Here is a 21,686-nt window from a genome sequence, read left to right as displayed (position 1 = left end):
GTGTATTAATATGTTTTATTTCTACACTGTGTGTGTTTTCATAATTACAGAGTTCATTTTGTTTAGTGTATTAATGTTTGATTTCTACACTGTGTGTGTTTTCATAATTATGGAGTTCGTTTTGTTTAGTGTATTAATATGTTTTATTTCTACACTGTGTGTGTTTTCATAATTACAGAGTTCGTTTTGTTTAGTGTATTAATATGTTTTATTTCTACACTGTGTGTTTTCATAATTATGGAGTTCGTTTTGTTCAGTGTATTAATATGTGTTATTTCTACACTGTGTGTGTTTTCATATTTACAGAGTTCGTTTTGTTTAGTGTATTAATATGTTTGATTTCTACACTGTGTGTGTTTTCATAATTATGGAGTTCGTTTTGTTTAGTGTATTAATATGTTTTATTTCTACACTGTGTGTGTTTCATAATTAAGGAGTTCTTTTGTTTAGTGTATTAATGTTTTATTTCTACACTGTGTGTGTTTCATAGTTACAGAGTTAATTTTGTTCAGTGTATTAATGTTTTATTTCTACACTGTGTGTGTTTTCATAATTAAGGAGCTCATTTTCTTTAGTGTATTAATATGTTTGATTTCTACACTGTGTGTGTTTTCATAATTAAGGAGTTCGTTTTGTTCAGTGTATTAATATGTGTTATTTCTACACTGTGTGTGTTTTCATAATTAGAGAGTTCATTTTGTTTAGTGTATTAATATGTTTTATTTCTACACTGTGTGTGTTTTCATAATTACAGAGTTCGTTTTGTTTAGTGTATCAATATGTTTTATTTCTACACTGTGTGTTTTCATAATTAAGGAGTTCGTTTTGTTTAGTGTATTAATATGTTTGATTTCTACACTGTGTGTATTTTTATAATTACAGAGTTCATTTTGTTTAGTGTATTAATATGTTTGATTTCTACACTGTGTGTGTTTTCATAATTATGGAGTTCATTTTGTTCAGTGTATTAATATTTTATTTCTACACTGTGTGTGTTTTCATAATTAAGGAGTTCGTTTTGTTTAGTGTATTAATGTTTTATTTCTACACTGTGTGTGTTTTCATAATTAAGGAGTTCGTTTTGTTTAGTGTATTAATATGTTTTATTTCTACACTGTGTGTGTTTTCATAATTACAGAGTTCATTTTGTTTAGTGTATTAATGTTTGATTTCTACACTGTGTGTGTTTTCATAATTATGGAGTTCGTTTTGTTTAGTGTATTAATATGTTTTATTTCTACACTGTGTGTGTTTTCATAATTACAGAGTTCGTTTTGTTTAGTGTATTAATATGTTTTATTTCTACACTGTGTGTTTTCATAATTATGGAGTTCGTTTTGTTCAGTGTATTAATATGTGTTATTTCTACACTGTGTGTGTTTTCATAATTACAGAGTTCGTTTTGTTTAGTGTATTAATATGTTTGATTTCTACACTGTGTGTGTTTTCATAATTATGGAGTTCGTTTTGTTTAGTGTATTAATATGTTTTATTTCTACATTGTGTGTGTCTTCATAATTATGGAGTTCGTTTTGTTCAGTGTATTAATATGTTTTATTTTTACACTGTGTGTTTTCATAATTACAGAGTTCGTTTTGTTCAGTGTATTAATATGTTTTATTTCTACACTGTGTGTGTTTTCATAATTACAGAGTTCGCTTTGTTCAGTGTATTAATATGTGTTATTTCTACACTGTGTGTGTTTCATAATTACAGAGTTCGTGCTTTGTTCAGTGTATTAATATGTTTTATTTCTACACTGTGTGTGTTTTCATAATTACAGAGTTCGTTTTGTTCAGTGTATTAATATGTTTTATTTCTACACTGTGTGTGTTTTCATAATTACAGAGTTCATTTTGTTTAGTGTATCAATATGTTTTATTTCTACACTGTGTGTTTTCATAATTATGGAGTTCGTTTTGTTTAGTGTATTAATATGTTTTATTTCTACACTGTCTGTGTTTTCATAATTATGGAGTTCGTTTTGTTCAGTGTATTAATATGTTTTATTTCTACACTGTGTGTGTTTTCATAATTACAGAGTTCGTTTTGTTTAGTGTATCAATATGTTTTATTTCTACACTGTGTGTGTTTTCATAATTACAGAGTTCATTTTGTTCAGTGTATTAATATGTTTTATTTCTACACTGTGTGTGTTTTCATAATTACAGAGTTCGTTTTGTTTAGTGTATCAATATGTTTTATTTCTACACTGTGTGTTTTCATAATTATGGAGTTCGTTTTGTTTAGTGTATTAATATGTTTTATTTCTACACTGTCTGTGTTTTCATAATTATGGAGTTCGTTTTGTTCAGTGTATTAATATGTTTTATTTCTACACTGTGTGTGTTTTCATAATTACAGAGTTCGTTTTGTTTAGTGTATCAATATGTTTTATTTCTACACTGTGTGTGTTTTCATAATTACAGAGTTCATTTTGTTCAGTGTATTAATATGTTTTATTTCTACACTGTGTGTGTTTTCATAATTACAGAGTTCGTTTTGTTTAGTGTATCAATATGTTTTATTTCTACACTGTGTGTTTTCATAATTAAGGAGTTCGTTTTGTTTAGTGTATTAATGTTTGATTTCTACACTGTGTGTATTTTTATAATTACAGAGTTCATTTTGTTTAGTGTATTAATATGTTTGATTTCTACACTGTGTGTGTTTTCATAATTATGGAGTTCATTTTGTTCAGTGTATTAATATTTTATTTCTACACTGTGTGTGTTTTCATAATTAAGGAGTTCATTTTGTTTAGTGTATTAATATGTTTTATTTCTACACTGTGTGTGTTTTCATAATTAAGGAGTTCGTTTTCTTTAGTGTGTTAATATGTTTTATTTCTACACTGTGTGTGTTTTCATAATTACAGAGTTCATTTTGTTTAGTGTATTAATGTTTGATTTCTACACTGTGTGTGTTTTCATAATTATGGAGTTCTGTTTTGTTTAGTGTATTAATATGTTTTATTTCTACACTGTGTGTGTTTTCATAATTACAGAGTTCGTTTTGTTTAGTGTATTAATATGTTTTATTTCTACACTGTGTGTTTTCATAATTATGGAGTTCGTTTTGTTCAGTGTATTAATATGTGTTATTTCTACACTGTGTGTGTTTTCATAATTACAGAGTTCGTTTTGTTTAGTGTATTAATATGTTTGATTTCTACACTGTGTGTGTTTTCATAATTATGGAGTTCGTTTTGTTTAGTGTATTAATATGTTTTATTTCTACACTGTGTGTGTTTTCATAATTAAGGAGTTCTTTTTGTTTAGTGTATTAATGTTTTATTTCTACACTGTGTGTGTTTTCATAGTTACAGAGTTAATTTTGTTCAGTGTATTAATGTTTTATTTCTACTCTGTGTGTGTTTTCATAATTAAGGAGCTCATTTTCTTTAGTGTATTAATATGTTTGATTTCTACACTGTGTGTGTTTTCATAATTAAGGAGTTCGTTTTGTTCAGTGTATTAATATGTGTTATTTCTACACTGTGTGTGTTTTCATAATTAGAGAGTTCATTTTGTTTAGTGTATTAATATGTTTTATTTCTACACTGTGTGTGTTTTCATAATTACAGAGTTCGTTTTGTTTAGTGTATCAATATGTTTTATTTCTACACTGTGTGTTTTCATAATTAAGGAGTTCGTTTTGTTTAGTGTATTAATATGTTTGATTTCTACACTGTGTGTATTTTATAATTACAGAGTTCATTTTGTTTAGTGTATTAATATGTTTGATTTCTACACTGTGTGTGTTTTCATAATTATGGAGTTCATTTTGTTCAGTGTATTAATATTTTATTTCTACACTGTGTGTGTTTTCATAATTAAGGAGTTCGTTTTGTTTAGTGTATTAATATGTTTTATTTCTACACTGTGTGTTTTTTCATAATTAAGGAGTTCGCTTTGTTTAGTGTATTAATATGTTTTATTTCTACACTGTGTGTGTTTTCATAATTACAGAGTTCATTTTGTTTAGTGTATTAATGTTTGATTTCTACACTGTGTGTGTTTTCATAATTATGGAGTTCGTTTTGTTTAGTGTATTAATATGTTTTATTTCTACACTGTGTGTGTTTTCATAATTACAGAGTTCGTTTTGTTTAGTGTATTAATATGTTTTATTTCTACACTGTGTGTTTTCATAATTATGGAGTTCGTTTTGTTCAGTGTATTAATATGTGTTATTTCTACACTGTGTGTGTTTTCATAATTACAGAGTTCGTTTTGTTTAGTGTATTAATATGTTTGATTTCTACACTGTGTGTGTTTTCATAATTATGGAGTTCGTTTTGTTTAGTGTATTAATATGTTTTATTTCTACACTGTGTGTGTTTTCATAATTAAGGAGTTCTTTTTGTTTAGTGTATTAATGTTTTATTTCTACACTGTGTGTGTTTTCATAGTTACAGAGTTCATTTTGTTCAGTGTATTAATGTTTTATTTCTACACTGTGTGTGTTTCCATAATTAAGGAGCTCATTTTGTTTAGTGTATTAATATGTTTGATTTCTACATTGTGTGTGTTTTCATAATTACAGAGTTCGTTTTGTTCAGTGTATTAATATGTGTTATTTCTACACTGTGTGTGTTTTCATAATTACAGAGTTCGTTTTGTTCAGTGTATTAATATGTTTTATTTCTACACTGTGTGTGTTTTCATAATTACAGAGTTCGTTTTGTTTAGTGTATCAATATGTTTTTTTTCTACACTGTGTGTTTTCATAATTATGGAGTTCTGCTTTGTTTAGTGTATTAATATGTTTTATTTCTACACTGTCTGTGTTTTCATAATTATGGAGTTCGCTTTGTTCAGTGTATTAATATGTTTTATTTCTACACTGTGTGTGTTTTCATAATTACAGAGTTCGTTTTGTTTAGTGTATCAATATGTTTTATTTCTACACTGTGTGTGTTTTCATAATTACAGAGTTCATTTTGTTTAGTGTATTAATATGTTTTATTTCTACACTGTGTGTGTTTTCATAATTACAGAGTTCGTTTTGTTTAGTGTATCAATATGTTTTATTTCTACACTGTGTGTTTTCATAATTAAGGAGTTTGTTTTGTTTAGTGTATTAATATGTTTGATTTCTACACTGTGTGTATTTTTATAATTACAGAGTTCATTTTGTTTAGTGTATTAATATGTTTGATTTCTACACTGTGTGTGTTTTCATAATTATGGAGTTCATTTTGTTCAGTGTATTAATATTTTATTTCTACACTGTGTGTGTTTTCATAATTAAGGAGTTCGTTTTGTTTAGTGTATTAATATGTTTTATTTCTACACTGTGTGTGTTTTCATAATTAAGGAGTTCGCTTTTGTTTAGTGTATTAATATGTTTTATTTCTACACTGTGTGTGTTTTCATAATTACAGAGTTTGTTTTGTTTAGTGTATTAATATGTTTGATTTCTACACTGTGTGTATTTTTATAATTACAGAGTTCATTTTGTTTAGTGTATTAATGTTTGATTTCTACACTGTGTGTTTTCATAATTATGGAGTTCGTTTTGTTTAGTGTATTAATATGTTTTATTTCTACACTGTGTGTGTTTTCATAATTACAGAGTTCGTTTTGTTTAGTGTATTAATATGTTTTATTTCTACACTGTGTGTTTTCATAATTATGGAGTTCGTTTTGTTCAGTGTATTAATATGTGTTATTTCTACACTGTGTGTGTTTTCATAATTACAGAGTTCGCTTTGTTTAGTGTATTAATATGTTTGATTTCTACACTGTGTGTGTTTTCATAATTATGGAGTTCGTTTTGTTTAGTGTATTAATATGTTTTATTTCTACACTGTGTGTGTTTTCATAATTAAGGAGTTCTTTTTGTTTAGTGTATTAATGTTTTATTTCTACACTGTGTGTGTTTTCATAGTTACAGAGTTCATTTTGTTCAGTGTATTAATGTTTTATTTCTACACTGTGTGTGTTTTTATAGTTACAGAGTTCATTTTGTTCAGTGTATTAATGTTTTATTTCTACACTGTGTGTGTTTTCATAATTAAGGAGCTCATTTTGTTTAGTGTATTAATATGTTTGATTTCTACACTGTGTGTGTTTTCATAATTACAGAGTTCTTTTTTGTTCAGTGTATTAATATGTTTGATTTCTACACTGTGTGTTTTCATAATTATGGAGTTCGTTTTGTTTAGTGTATTAATATGTTTTATTTCTACACTGTGTGTGTTTTCATAGTTACAGAGTTCATTTTGTTTAGTGTATTAATGTTTGATTTCTACACTGTGTGTGTTTTCATAATTATGGAGTTCGTTTTGTTTAGTGTATTAATGTTTTATTTCTACACTGTGTGTGTTTTCATAATTAAGGAGTTCTTTTTGTTTAGTGTATTAATGTTTTATTTCTACACTGTGTGTGTTTTCATAGTTACAGAGTTCATTTTGTTCAGTGTATTAATGTTTTATTTCTACACTGTGTGTGTTTTTATAGTTACAGAGTTCATTTTGTTCAGTGTATTAATGTTTTATTTCTACACTGTGTGTGTTTTCATAATTAAGGAGCTCATTTTGTTTAGTGTATTAATATGTTTGATTTCTACACTGTGTGTGTTTTCATAATTACAGAGTTCGTTTTGTTCAGTGTATTAATATGTTTGATTTCTACACTGTGTGTTTTCATAATTATGGAGTTCGTTTTGTTTAGTGTATTAATATGTTTTATTTCTACACTGTGTGTGTTTTCATAGTTACAGAGTTCATTTTGTTTAGTGTATTAATGTTTGATTTCTACACTGTGTGTGTTTTCATAATTATGGAGTTCATTTTGTTCAGTGTATTAATATTTTATTTCTACACTGTGTGTGTTTTCATAATTAAGGAGTTCGTTTTGTTTAGTGTATTAATATGTTTTATTTCTACACTGTGTGTGTTTTCATAATTAAGGAGTTCGTTTTGTTTAGTGTATTAATATGTTTTATTTCTACACTGTGTGTGTTTTCATAATTACAGAGTTCATTTTGTTTAGTGTATTAATGTTTGATTTCTACACTGTGTGTGTTTTCATAATTATGGAGTTCGTTTTGTTTAGTGTATTAATATGTTTTATTTCTACACTGTGTGTGTTTTCATAATTACAGAGTTCGTTTTGTTTAGTGTATTAATATGTTTTATTTCTACACTGTGTGTTTTCATAATTATGGAGTTCGTTTTGTTCAGTGTATTAATATGTGTTATTTCTACACTGTGTGTGTTTTCATAATTACAGAGTTCGCTTTGTTTAGTGTATTAATATGTTTGATTTCTACACTGTGTGTGTTTTCATAATTATGGAGTTCGTTTTGTTTAGTGTATTAATATGTTTTATTTCTACACTGTGTGTGTTTTCATAATTAAGGAGTTCTTTTTGTTTAGTGTATTAATGTTTTATTTCTACACTGTGTGTGTTTTCATAGTTACAGAGTTCATTTTGTTCAGTGTATTAATGTTTTATTTCTACACTGTGTGTGTTTCCATAATTAAGGAGCTCATTTTGTTTAGTGTATTAATATGTTTGATTTCTACATTGTGTGTGTTTTCATAATTACAGAGTTCGTTTTGTTCAGTGTATTAATATGTGTTATTTCTACACTGTGTGTGTTTTCATAATTACAGAGTTCGTTTTGTTCAGTGTATTAATATGTTTTATTTCTACACTGTGTGTGTTTTCATAATTACAGAGTTCGTTTTGTTTAGTGTATCAATATGTTTTTTTTCTACACTGTGTGTTTTCATAATTATGGAGTTCGTTTTGTTTAGTGTATTAATATGTTTTATTTCTACACTGTCTGTGTTTTCATAATTATGGAGTTCGTTTTGTTCAGTGTATTAATATGTTTTATTTCTACACTGTGTGTGTTTTCATAATTACAGAGTTCGTTTTGTTTAGTGTATCAATATGTTTTATTTCTACACTGTGTGTGTTTTCATAATTACAGAGTTCATTTTGTTTAGTGTATTAATATGTTTTATTTCTACACTGTGTGTGTTTTCATAATTACAGAGTTCGTTTTGTTTAGTGTATCAATATGTTTTATTTCTACACTGTGTGTTTTCATAATTAAGGAGTTTGTTTTGTTTAGTGTATTAATATGTTTGATTTCTACACTGTGTGTATTTTTATAATTACAGAGTTCATTTTGTTTAGTGTATTAATATGTTTGATTTCTACACTGTGTGTGTTTCATAATTATGGAGTTCATTTTGTTCAGTGTATTAATATTTTATTTCTACACTGTGTGTGTTTTCATAATTAAGGAGTTCGTTTTGTTTAGTGTATTAATATGTTTTATTTCTACACTGTGTGTGTTTTCATAATTAAGGAGTTCGTTTTGTTTAGTGTATTAATATGTTTTATTTCTACACTGTGTGTGTTTTCATAATTACAGAGTTTGTTTTGTTTAGTGTATTAATATGTTTGATTTCTACACTGTGTGTATTTTTATAATTACAGAGTTCATTTTGTTTAGTGTATTAATGTTTGATTTCTACACTGTGTGTTTTCATAATTATGGAGTTCGTTTTGTTTAGTGTATTAATATGTTTTATTTCTACACTGTGTGTGTTTTCATAATTACAGAGTTCGTTTTGTTTAGTGTATTAATATGTTTTATTTCTACACTGTGTGTTTTCATAATTATGGAGTTCGTTTTGTTCAGTGTATTAATATGTGTTATTTCTACACTGTGTGTGTTTTCATAATTACAGAGTTCGTTTTGTTTAGTGTATTAATATGTTTGATTTCTACACTGTGTGTGTTTTCATAATTATGGAGTTCGTTTTGTTTAGTGTATTAATATGTTTTATTTCTACACTGTGTGTGTTTTCATAATTAAGGAGTTCTTTTTGTTTAGTGTATTAATGTTTTATTTCTACACTGTGTGTGTTTTCATAGTTACAGAGTTCATTTTGTTCAGTGTATTAATGTTTTATTTCTACACTGTGTGTGTTTTTATAGTTACAGAGTTCATTTTGTTCAGTGTATTAATGTTTTATTTCTACACTGTGTGTGTTTTCATAATTAAGGAGCTCATTTTGTTTAGTGTATTAATATGTTTGATTTCTACACTGTGTGTGTTTTCATAATTACAGAGTTCTTTTGTTCAGTGTATTAATATGTTTGATTTCTACACTGTGTGTTTTCATAATTATGGAGTTCGTTTTGTTTAGTGTATTAATATGTTTTATTTCTACACTGTGTGTGTTTTCATAGTTACAGAGTTCATTTTGTTTAGTGTATTAATGTTTGATTTCTACACTGTGTGTGTTTTCATAATTATGGAGTTCGTTTTGTTTAGTGTATTAATATGTTTTATTTCTACACTGTGTGTGTTTTCATAATTAAGGAGTTCTTTTTGTTTAGTGTATTAATGTTTTATTTCTACACTGTGTGTGTTTTCATAGTTACAGAGTTCATTTTGTTCAGTGTATTAATGTTTTATTTCTACACTGTGTGTGTTTTTATAGTTACAGAGTTCATTTTGTTCAGTGTATTAATGTTTTATTTCTACACTGTGTGTGTTTTCATAATTAAGGAGCTCATTTTGTTTAGTGTATTAATATGTTTGATTTCTACACTGTGTGTGTTTTCATAATTACAGAGTTCGTTTTGTTCAGTGTATTAATATGTTTGATTTCTACACTGTGTGTTTTCATAATTATGGAGTTCGTTTTGTTTAGTGTATTAATATGTTTTATTTCTACACTGTGTGTGTTTTCATAGTTACAGAGTTCATTTTGTTTAGTGTATTAATGTTTGATTTCTACACTGTGTGTGTTTTCATAATTATGGAGTTCGCTTTGTTTAGTGTATTAATATGTTTTATTTCTACACTGTGTGTGTTTTCATAATTACAGAGTTCGTTTTGTTTAGTGTATTAATATGTTTGATTTCTACACTGTGTGTGTTTTCATAATTACGTAGTTCGTTTTGTTTAATGTATTAATATGTTTTATTTCTACACTGTGTGTGTTTTCATAATTACAGAGTTTGTTTTGTTTAGTGTATTAATATGTTTGATTTCTACACTGTGTGTATTTTTATAATTACAGAGTTCATTTTGTTTAGTGTATTAATGTTTGATTTCTACACTGTGTGTGTTTTCATAATTATGGAGTTCGTTTTGTTTAGTGTATTAATATGTTTTATTTCTACACTGTGTGTGTTTTCATAATTACAGAGTTCGTTTTGTTTAGTGTATTAATATGTTTTATTTCTACACTGTGTGTTTTCATAATTATGGAGTTCGTTTTGTTCAGTGTATTAATATGTGTTATTTCTACACTGTGTGTGTTTTCATAATTACATAGTTCGTTTTGTTTAGTGTATTAATATGTTTGATTTCTACACTGTGTGTGTTTTCATAATTATGGAGTTCGTTTTGTTGAGTGTATTAATATGTTTTATTTCTACACTGTGTGTGTTTTCATAATTAAGGAGTTCTTTTTGTTTAGTGTATTAATGTTTTATTTCTACACTGTGTGTGTTTTCATAGTTACAGAGTTCATTTTGTTCAGTGTATTAATGTTTTATTTCTACACTGTGTGTGTTTTTATAGTTACAGAGTTCATTTTGTTCAGTGTATTAATGTTTTATTTCTACACTGTGTGTGTTTTCATAATTAAGGAGCTCATTTTGTTTAGTGTATTAATATGTTTGATTTCTACACTGTGTGTGTTTTCATAATTACAGAGTTCGCTTTGTTCAGTGTATTAATATGTTTGATTTCTACACTGTGTGTTTTTCATAATTATGGAGTTCGCTTTTGTTTAGTGTATTAATATGTTTTATTTCTACACTGTGTGTGTTTTCATAGTTACAGAGTTCATTTTGTTTAGTGTATTAATGTTTGATTTCTACACTGTGTGTGTTTTCATAATTATGGAGTTCGTTTTGTTTAGTGTATTAATATGTTTTATTTCTACACTGTGTGTGTTTTCATAATTAAGGAGTTCTTTTTGTTTAGTGTATTAATGTTTTATTTCTACACTGTGTGTGTTTTCATAGTTACAGAGTTCATTTTGTTCAGTATATTAATGTTTTATTTCTACACTGTGTGTGTTTTTATAGTTACAGAGTTCATTTTGTTCAGTGTATTAATGTTTTATTTCTACACTGTGTGTGTTTTCATAATTAAGGAGCTCATTTTGTTTAGTGTATTAATATGTTTGATTTCTACACTGTGTGTGTTTTCATAATTACAGAGTTCGTTTTGTTCAGTGTATTAGTATGTTTGATTTCTACACTGTGTGTTTTCATAATTATGGAGTTCGTTTTGTTTAGTGTATTAATATGTTTTATTTCTACACTGTGTGTGTTTTCATAGTTACAGAGTTCATTTTGTTTAGTGTATTAATGTTTGATTTCTACACTGTGTGTGTTTTCATAATTATGGAGTTCGTTTTGTTTAGTGTATTAATATGTTTTATTTCTACACTGTGTGTGTTTTCATAATTAAGGAGTTCTTTTTGTTTAGTGTATTAATGTTTTATTTCTACACTGTGTGTGTTTTCATAGTTACAGAGTTCATTTTGTTCAGTATATTAATGTTTTTTTTCTACACTGTGTGTGTTTTTATAGTTACAGAGTTCATTTTGTTCAGTGTATTAATGTTTTATTTCTACACTGTGTGTGTTTTCATAATTAAGAGTCATTTTGTTTAGTGTATTAATATGTTTGATTTCTACACTGTGTGTGTTTTCATAATTACAGAGTTCGTTTTGTTCAGTGTATTAATATGTTTGATTTCTACACTGTGTGTTTTCATAATTATGGAGTTCGTTTTGTTTAGTGTATTAATATGTTTTATTTCTACACTGTGTGTGTTTTCATAGTTACAGAGTTCATTTTGTTTAGTGTATTAATGTTTGATTTCTACACTGTGTGTGTTTTCATAATTATGGAGTTCGTTTTGTTTAGTGTATTAATATGTTTTATTTCTACACTGTGTGTGTTTTCATAATTACAGAGTTCGTTTTGTTTAGTGTATTAATATGTTTGATTTCTACACTGTGTGTGTTTTCATAATTACGGAGTTCGTTTTGTTTAATGTATTAATATGTTTGATTTCTACACTGTGTGTGTTTTCATAATTACAGAGTTCGTTGTGTTTAGTGTATCAATATGTTTTATTTCTACACTGTGTGTGTTTTCTTAATTACAGAGTTCGTTTTGTTTAGTGTATTAATATGTTTGATTTCTACACTGTGTGTGTTTTCATAATTACAGAGTTCGTTTTTTTAGTGTATTAATATGTTTTATTTCTACACTGTGTGTGTTTTCATAGTTACAGAGTTCATTTTGCTCAGTGTATTAATGTTTTATTTCTACACTGTGTGTGTTTTCATAATTAAGGAGCTCATTTTGTTTAGTGTATTAATATGTTTGATTTCTACACTGTGTGTGTTTTCATAATTAAGGAGTTCGTTTTGTTCAGTGTATTAATATGTTTTATTTCTACACTGTGTGTGTTTTCATAATTAAGGAGTTAGTTTTGTTTAGTGTATTAATATGTGTTATTTCTACACTGTGTGTGTTTTCATAATTACAGAGTTCGTTTTGTTTAGTGTATTAATATGTTTTATATCAACACTGTGTGTGTTTTCATAATTAAGGAGTTCGTTTTGTTCAGTGTATTAATATGTGTTATTTCTACACTGTGTGTGTTTTCATAATTACGGAGTTCGTTTTGTTTTGAAATCAAACACAGCTAACAGCAAATTCCACATACTTAGTCTGTAAATTAAAAATTTTATTAAATAATTTCAGAATCTTAGTGTCCTACTAATGGAATACATATTTTCCCTCTAACATATTGTTATTTATCTCAGAATTAATTGTATTCAACTTCAAAATATTCTCCAGAATCTCAAACTATCCAATTAACATGGAATTTTGTACAGGATAAATAAAATTTCTGGAAAATAAATAAGCATCTGGAATGAGTTTTATTGACATGCTGTCATTTGTGTAAACTGAAAAATAAGGAAAAAGGTTGCTTAGTTGTATCTAGAATGTAAAGTACAAAATAAACATATTTTAGTTTGTTGTAGTTCTACGTAATGTACTGTTATTTGATGAGGTTAGTTTGTTCTAGTTGTATGTAATGTACTGTTATTTGATGAGATTAGTTTGTTCTAGTTGTATGTAATGTACTGTTATTTGATGAGGTTAGTTTGTTCTAGTTGTATGTAATGTACTGTTATTTGATGAGGTTAGTTTGTTCTAGTTGTATGTAATGTACTGTTATTTGATGAGGTTAGTTTGTTGTAGTTCTACATAATGTACTGTTATTTGATGAGGTTAGTTTGTTCTAGTTATACGTAATGTACTGTTATGTGATGAGTTTAGTTTGTTCTAGTTGTATGTAATGTACTGTTATTTGATGAGGTTAGTTTGTTGTAGTTCTATGTAATGTACTGTTATTTGATGAGGTTAGTTTGTTCTAGTTATACGTAATGTACTGTTATGTGATGAGTTTAGTTTGTTCTAGTTGTATGTAATGTACTGTTATTTGTTGAGGTTTGTTTATTGTAGTTCTACGTAATGTACTGATATTTGTTGAGGTTAGTTTGTTGGAGTTCTACGTAATGTACTGTTATTTGATGAGGTTAGTTTGTTCTAGTTCTACGTAATGTACTGTTATTTGATGAGTTTAGTTTGTTGTAGTTCTACGTTATGTACTGTTATTTGTTGAGGTTTTTTAAAATTTTTATGACACAAGTTGAAACACAAGCAGTTAACACAGCATTATATCCACCACTATACTGGTACAGATATGTAGACAACACGATTGCGGTATTCAAGTCTACAGAACACACACTTAAATTTTTCAATCACATTAACTCTATACATCCCAACATCAACTTCACATGTGAACAGGAAGGAAGCAATCAAATATCATTTTTCAACATCAAAATTACAAGAACTGATACACAATTTAAAACAGAAATCCACCGAAAAATCACCCTTACTGGACTATACATTTTTTGGGACTCAGCACATGAAACACAGCCATAAAACTATGCTCACCAGATAAAATTAACGATGAATCAGACAAAATAAAACAATACTTCATCAACATCAATAAGTTTCCTCCACAAACCGTAGAAAACATTATACGCACACACCTAGACAGAAAGCAAAATCAACCAACAAAAGTAAATATATCTCACGAATCAAAAAAATCATGAAACCATATACTGCTGCATACCATATATTCCTGACATCAGCAGACAAATAACCAAAATTTGGCAAAAACTAGTAACAAAATATGACATTCCAGTTAATACCAAATTTATTCAAAAACCAGGCACAAAACTGAGGTCTATACTATGTAAAAACTACACTGACAAACACCACACCAACATTATTTATAAAATACAATGTGATAACTGCCACGACTTCTATATTGGAGAAACAAGTAGAGAAATGGAAACCAGATTCAAAGAACATAAAAAGTCACCTTCACACGTTTTCAAACACTGCAAGTCAAATAAACACAACATAACCATAGAAAACACTCAAATACTAAATAAAGAAACAAACATAAACAAATGCAAAATTAAAGAAGCCTTACTTATACAACAACTTAAGCCCAAAATAAACCAATACAGAGGAACACCTTTATACCTATATTAAAAAATAATATAAATAATAAAAATAAATGATATAAAATTGTATATTCAAACATCTAAGCTCTCCTCTACATTCTGACACTCAGTTACACAACCCCTTTCAAACATGTGGTCAGCTTCCGGTCAGTTACCTCTTTCTTTCTTTGTGAACCTGATGATGACCGAAGAAAGTCGAAAAGTTGTTCACTCCTCTACGTAAAAAAAAAATAATTTTCTCAACCCAAACGAGCAGCTTTTACATATATATTTCTCTACAAGTGGGTTTTCTCGACATCACTGATCCCACTCAGATCTGGCATCTGTTCCTGAATCTTTTGACCTTCCCACTCAGATCTGTCATCTGTTCCTGAATCTTTTGACCTTCCCACTCAGATCTGTCATCTGTTCCTGAATCTTTTGACCTTCCCACTCAGATCTGTCATCTGTTCCTGAATCTTTTGACCTTCCCACTCAGATCTGTCATCTGTTCCTGAATCTTTTGACCTTCCCACTCAGATCTGTCATCTGTTCCTGAATCTTTTTGACCTTTCCACTCAGATCTGTCATCTGTTCCTGAATCTTTTGACCTTCCCACTCAGATCTGTCATCTGTTCCTGAATCTTTTGACCTTCCCACTCAGATATATCATCTGTTTCTGAATCTTTTTACCTTCCCACTCACATCTGTCATCTGTTCCTCAATCTTTTCACCTTCCCACTCAGATCTGTCATCTGTTCCTGAATCGTTTGACTTTCCCACCCAATTTAATTTTTCTTTTCTGCAGGAACCAAATACAGTAATCTCCCTCCAAAACCACAACTTCTCACTCAATAATGACATAAATGTTGTTTAAACTACACCTGTAGCTATATTCATTAATGGTGTTTCTCGACCACATTTTGCAAGGTTATAAAAGGAGAGTGAATGAGATGCAGTGTTAATAATACCAAAGAAATAGAAACAACACTGAATAAAATAAACCCTTGAGAATTATATTAATAAAATATGTTTTTTAGCAAATATACACTGGGATGGGTAGAAATTAAGGGGTTTGTTTATAGGCAAAACTGTTTGTAAATATACAAGTTTAAGCAATTGTATCATTTTTCTTTATGAATTACATTAACTAAACTTTACAAAATTACTGTTGTGATGTAGTGTTGAATAATTATTGTTAAAATAATAATTTTTACTTTAATTTTGAAATTTGACATGTGGGTGTATTTTTGACACCTTAAAGGTGTTGGTCGTCTCAGATTGGACTATTTTGATACTTAGGTGAGTTGGATGGCTACAGTATGAACGTTCGTGCAAACTTATGATTATTATTTTACTTTTTGGTTTTTCATGCTTACATTTAAGATAGTTTTGTTTTTGTAAGCTATATTCCTTTAACAGAATATATAGTTAAAAAAATATATATATATAAATAAAAATTAAAAAAATTATGTTTTAACAGTGTTGGAGAGAGTGGCTTATTTGTTGCCAGTTGTTGCCATCCTATCAAGGTGAGGAAAAGCAACATCTATCATCGTTATCAAAACACCATGTGTACTCTCTTGCAGGCTGCCAGTTAATGTAACAGTAAATTTGTCATATTTTATGAAGGGACACAGATATTTTTAATATTTCTTATTCTTATGAGTTGATTTTCAAGAATTTCTTAAGGCCACTGTAGTTTTAATTATCTGTAGAACAGGAGGTTCAGTAGTCCTGAAATTACTGTATTTTAACAAACATAAACCCAATTTTATCACAGAGAAGAAAGATTTGGTTTATTATGTTTAAGCTTTGTTTGTAATTATGAAGTGGAAAAGATCACTTATGGATTAAAATCTGGGTAAAATTTCTAGCATTTAGTGAAATCTTAAGGTCTGTAATTAAACACTTGCAAACTGTTCAATGACTGCCACCAAAGAGTTTAATTCAATGTGGTTTCTTTGAAGATAATTTAAGAGAACTTACATTACAGATGAAATTTGATTGCTGACTGTGATGGAACCACAAGATTAACAGAGAAAGGTATCTGGGCAAATGTTTAAGGAAACTGAATTTCATTTTATCTCATGGAATGGATCATGCAGTTGTTTAATGAAATAAGTTGAAACTGAAGGCTCTTTAATATTTATGTGCAGTTGGCTCTCAGTTATCTGTAGGCAGGTTATTTGATTTGGTTATATTTTCTTTTAATGTATTCATTGATTATAGATAACAAATGTAAACAAAACCTAGGTTTGACAGCAAAATCAGTTGCAGCTGATTTCTGTGATTAAAAAAAACAATTAAAGCAGAAGACTTTAAATTCTTATTTGTAATTATTGTACTTATGCCCATAAGGTTTATATCATGCATAATTTTTTAATGTGTTATGTAAAAATCCATTTCACAATTTACATATATATATACATATGTTATAACCATAAATTTTTAAGCCATAAACAAAACACATTAAAACTGAACAAAATTACACTGCATATTTTTAAAAAAAGATCCTCGGGTACAAGCAACAATGTGGGATTATAAAATGTATCCTAAGTTTGGAGGTGACTGTGGAAGTAGTACTCACATTGCAGTGGGCATACACCATCTATCAGTTTTAACCTCCAATTCACTAGTCTCACATAAGATTGGAGAATTGGAGGTTAAAACCGACAGACAGTGTATCCCCACCACAATGTGGGTTCTAATCGACAGTCACCTCCAAAACCTAGGAAGCATTTTATAATCCCATGTTGTTGCTTCCACTCTAGGATCTTTTCTCAAAAATGCGCAGCATATTTTGTTTAATTTTAATGTGTTTTGTTTACGGCTTAAACTTTTATGGATATAATATAATTAATTAGCGGTTTGAATTTGCTGTTTTAAACCCAGTCCTTCCTCATTATTTTGTTTACTTGTTTGGCTTCATTGGAATGTAATTATTTAATTTCACTATACATAAAGAATCACCGACATGTAAGTAGATTTGTTTACTTATTTAGCTTTATTTGGAAGTAATTATTTACTTTCACTTTATATAAAGAATCACCTTCATGTAAGTAAGATTTGTTTACTTATTTGGCTTCATTTGGATGTAATTATTTAATTTCACTATACATAAAGAATCACCTTACATGTAAGTAAGATTTGTTTACTTATTTAGCTTCATTTGGATGTAATTATTTAATTTCACTATACATAAAGAATCGCCTTACATGTAAGTAAGATTTGTTTACTTATTTAGCTTCATTTGGATGTAATTATTTAATTTCACTATATATAAAGAATCACCTACATGTAAGTAAGATTTGTTTACTTATTTGGCTTCATTTGGATGTAATTATTTAATTTCACTATACATAAAGAATCACCTACATGTAAGTAAGATTTGTTTACTTATTTGGCTTCATTTGGATGTAATTATTTAATTTCACTATATATAAAGAATCACCTACATGTAAGTAAGATTTGTTTACTTATTTAGCTTCATTTGGATGTAATTATTTAATTTCACTATATATAAAGAATCACCTACATGTAAGTAAGATTTGTTTACTTATTTGGCTTCATTTGAATGTTATTATTTAATTTCACTATATATAAAGAATCACCTACATGTAAGTAAGATTTGTTTACTTATTTGGTTTCATTTGGATGTAATTATTTAATTTCACTATATATAAAGAATCACCTACATGTAAGTAAGATTTGTTTTCATTATTAATGTTTTAATATTATTCCCTCCCTTCCATTTTCCCAGACATTCAAGAGTCAGCTGCAGTTGGCTATTTTTACTTACTAATTAGGCTTGTAATTATTTTCAGTAATTTTTGTTGGATAAAAGTACATGAGGTCTGTAATATGTTGTTTTTTTTTCACTGCAATTGACAGAAACTGTCATTGAACTAAATGTCTCAGCAATTAGTTGAAAAAACATTTAGACTTAAAATACCTAAAATGTTTTTAAGGGTGATGGTTATAGTTTCATGGATCAAATAAGAGTGAAATTGCTATTAATGTATAAATCTTTTAACATTTAATGATGACAGTATATTTATGTATATATAATTGTTGCCATTAAAATTCAAGTTAATCGAGTTAAATTGGAAAAAAATATGGTTTAAAAAAATGGAAATGTTTTATTTGTTTTCAGGACATTACATTGTTGTTTGTGGATTTCAACAAAAAGGGTCAAAAATTCTGTATAGAAATCCTGCTAATAGTAACAGTAAGTTTCTAGATGTAGGAGTAAATAACTTGTTAGTTATTGTGTACTACTTATTAAAGCCATCAAAAATCTGGCTACATTCAAACTGAAAGAAATTGTTGGTGTCGTCTGTGTAAACTGCCTGATTTTATATTTTTTTAAGGTAAGAGAAGTGGACTTTATGTATATATTTGTGTGTGTGTGGGTAAACCTATTTCATAATATTTAGTATTGTTAAAAGGAACCACAGATTCTCAAGGTATGGTATGTTTAATTTTATTGTTTCCTGTATTTCTGATTTAAATATTACCAATTCATGTAACTGAGACATAGCAGCCCCCAGTGGTGACATAGAAGGTTGAAATTTGAATGTTAGCATCCTATGTCACTCTCCTGAGTACAGGTCAGTGTTCATGACAGTTGGTCTACAGGTCTACCAGTTGTAAGTGGACGTCAATTTTTTTTTTCAAATAATGGTTTAGATTTCACGTAGTATCTCATTTACATTACAAAGAAACGTGATCTTTATAAAATATAAGCTCACAAAAATGAATACATTATCTAGTAATTTAGAACTTTGTGTGTATAGTTGATTTTTTAATTAAAGGTCCATTTCCCACAATTGAATGGATATTTTTCTAACTCTGATTTAGAACAAGTCAATATTAGTGATTGTGTATTTCATGCAAGTTAATTGAAATTACTGTGAAAAAACCAGTTTCATATTATTAGAAGTAAAGTTTAAACAAAATCAAGCATACATTTTCTGCTGTTTTACATTTAGGTTATTTTGTTCCAAAAAACATTGTAAGAAAACAAGATCTAAGATATGGTCATACAAAAAGATTATAGGTATTGATTTTAGCTGCAGTATGAACTTCTTTTGTTTAACCATTTCAAGATTTTTGTCTTCTAAATTGTATAACTTCTTGAAGCTGTAACTGTGTTAATATTTTTAATAGGTAGGAATAAAAGTGATGTTCTTTTGTTTATTAAGTTATTTAAATATTTACTGTTTTATCAGGAGTATGTACAACCTCATTCAAGCTTTCAATAAAGCCAGAAAAGTTTTGGAACAGATGAAGACATTATCTTTGTTTACCAGTGACATCTGCTGGCCATAGAGTTAAACCCTTTTATAACCCTGCTTGAGCACTCGATTACAGATTGCTTTTCAACTCATAATGCAGTGAAGTGAACTTTATCATCTGAGTGTTTCAGTGACCAAATTAATATCTAAACAGAAATAACAGTTTATTCGTGTTAAAAAACACAAGAAAAATTCCTAAGTAAAAATTCTGTTGTTTTCTTCCAGAGAAGTTGTCTAAAGTTAATCTTTGATTGAGGTTTAAAGTTTCAGAAATATGACATTGTATTATTTCCATTATCATTACTAACACTAAATACAAAATGAAGTCTCTCGCATGATTTTGCAATAAACATTATTGTTATGTGACTGTGTTATAGAGATAATACTGAAAAGTTGTAATGTGTAGTCACAGACTGAACAAGAAATATGTTGCATGTTAACATTAGTATCATAATAGGTACACAAATAGTGGATTTTAAGCATAGGGAAAAGTTTTATTAATGTTACATGTTTCCACACAACATTGGTCTGTCTTCTTTAAGTATGATTAGTATTAAACAATACAAGGTTCACATATCCTTACAAAGATACAGAAATTAAATCTTACAGAAATGGTGTCAAGAGTATTGGTAGAGGACAAGTGTATAAAGGGTGAATAGACCTCACCAGAAATGGGTGATGTTGTATAAAGGGTGAATAGACCTCACCAGAAATGGGTGATGTTGTATAAGGGTGAATAGACCTCACCAGAAATGGGTGATGTTGTATAAAGGTGAATAGACCTCACCAGAAATGAATAGACCTCACCAGAAATGGGTGATGTTGTATAAAGGGTGAATAGACCTCACCAGAAATGGGTGATGTTGTATAAAGGGTGAATAGATGTTGTATAAAAGGGTGAATAGACCTCACCAGAAATGGGTGATGTTGTATAAAGGGTGAATAGACCTCACCAGAAATGGCTGATGTTGTATAAAGGGTGAATAGGGTGAATAGACCTCACCAGAAATGGCTGATGTTGTATAAAGGGTGAATAGACCTCACCAGAAATGGCTGATGTTGAAAGGGTGAATAGACCTCACCAGAAATGGGTGATGTTGTATAAAGGGTGAATAGACCTCACCAGAAATGGCTGATGTTGCTGGGGCTATTTTCATGGTTTAGTGAGGGATTGTATACATTTATTATTTCTATATTTTCTAAAAAGTATCTTTCCATGTGATGGTGGAAAGAAATGCATGGAACAAATAACACATCTCTATGAAATAAGGTGAAAGGAACGCCACAGTCACATGTGTAGAGGTGATTTCCAGTTAACTTCCTTAACATATCATTAATAAGAAACAGGTCACAAGAAATTTTAGGGCAAAATTCTTAACACCAACCCAAAACTAAAAAAATGAAAGATATCGTTTAGAAACTACAGAAATAATAAAAATAAACAATCATTCACTAGACCATGATAATGGCCCCAGCAACATCAGCCATATTTGGCAATGTATATTCACTGTTCATACACTTGACCTCTACTCATAACCTGTCACCTAATAACAAGATTTCCATCACATTTCATCTCTATTGTCTTTGTAACTATATATAAACCTTGTTTGTTTCCGGTTATCATACCTAAAGAAAAACCTGCGTTCTGTCGAAAACACATAGTATGTTTCACCATTTCAGTAAACTTTTTCCTCATGCTTATAAATTGTTGTTTGTCTACATATTATTATACCAGCATATGCTTCCTTACACAAGTGACATTAATATCAGTTGGTCAAGTGTAG

The 21,686-nt window shown here is 28.6% G+C and overlaps 1 protein-coding gene across 8 annotated transcripts in view; it reads left to right on the top strand.

The window, feature by feature from the left end:
• Positions 1-20,399, top strand: part of LOC143256292 (protein GUCD1-like) — a 58,336-nt gene extending 37,937 nt beyond the window's left edge. For 2 of the 8 annotated variants that reach the window (XM_076513344.1, XM_076513342.1), the window contains exons 7-8: positions 16,086-16,134; positions 18,759-19,500. In XM_076513344.1, the coding sequence (XP_076369459.1) occupies positions 16,086-16,134; positions 18,759-18,922 (213 nt within the window). In that variant the 3' untranslated portion in view covers positions 18,923-19,500. Of the gene's footprint in view, positions 1-16,085; positions 16,649-18,758; positions 19,501-19,836 lie in introns of those variants that run through there. The other 6 variants (XR_013031230.1, XR_013031229.1, XM_076513345.1 and 3 more) reach the window with 6 other exon arrangements.
• The last annotated feature ends 1,287 nt before the right edge of the window (positions 20,400-21,686 follow it).

This window comes from Tachypleus tridentatus, chromosome 7 (genome assembly GCF_004210375.1).
Source record: "Tachypleus tridentatus isolate NWPU-2018 chromosome 7, ASM421037v1, whole genome shotgun sequence".
Taxonomy (NCBI): Eukaryota; Metazoa; Arthropoda; class Merostomata; order Xiphosura; family Limulidae; genus Tachypleus; species Tachypleus tridentatus.
The sequence above is the reverse complement of the archived record's forward strand: the minus strand, read 5'-3'. Positions and strand labels throughout refer to the sequence as shown.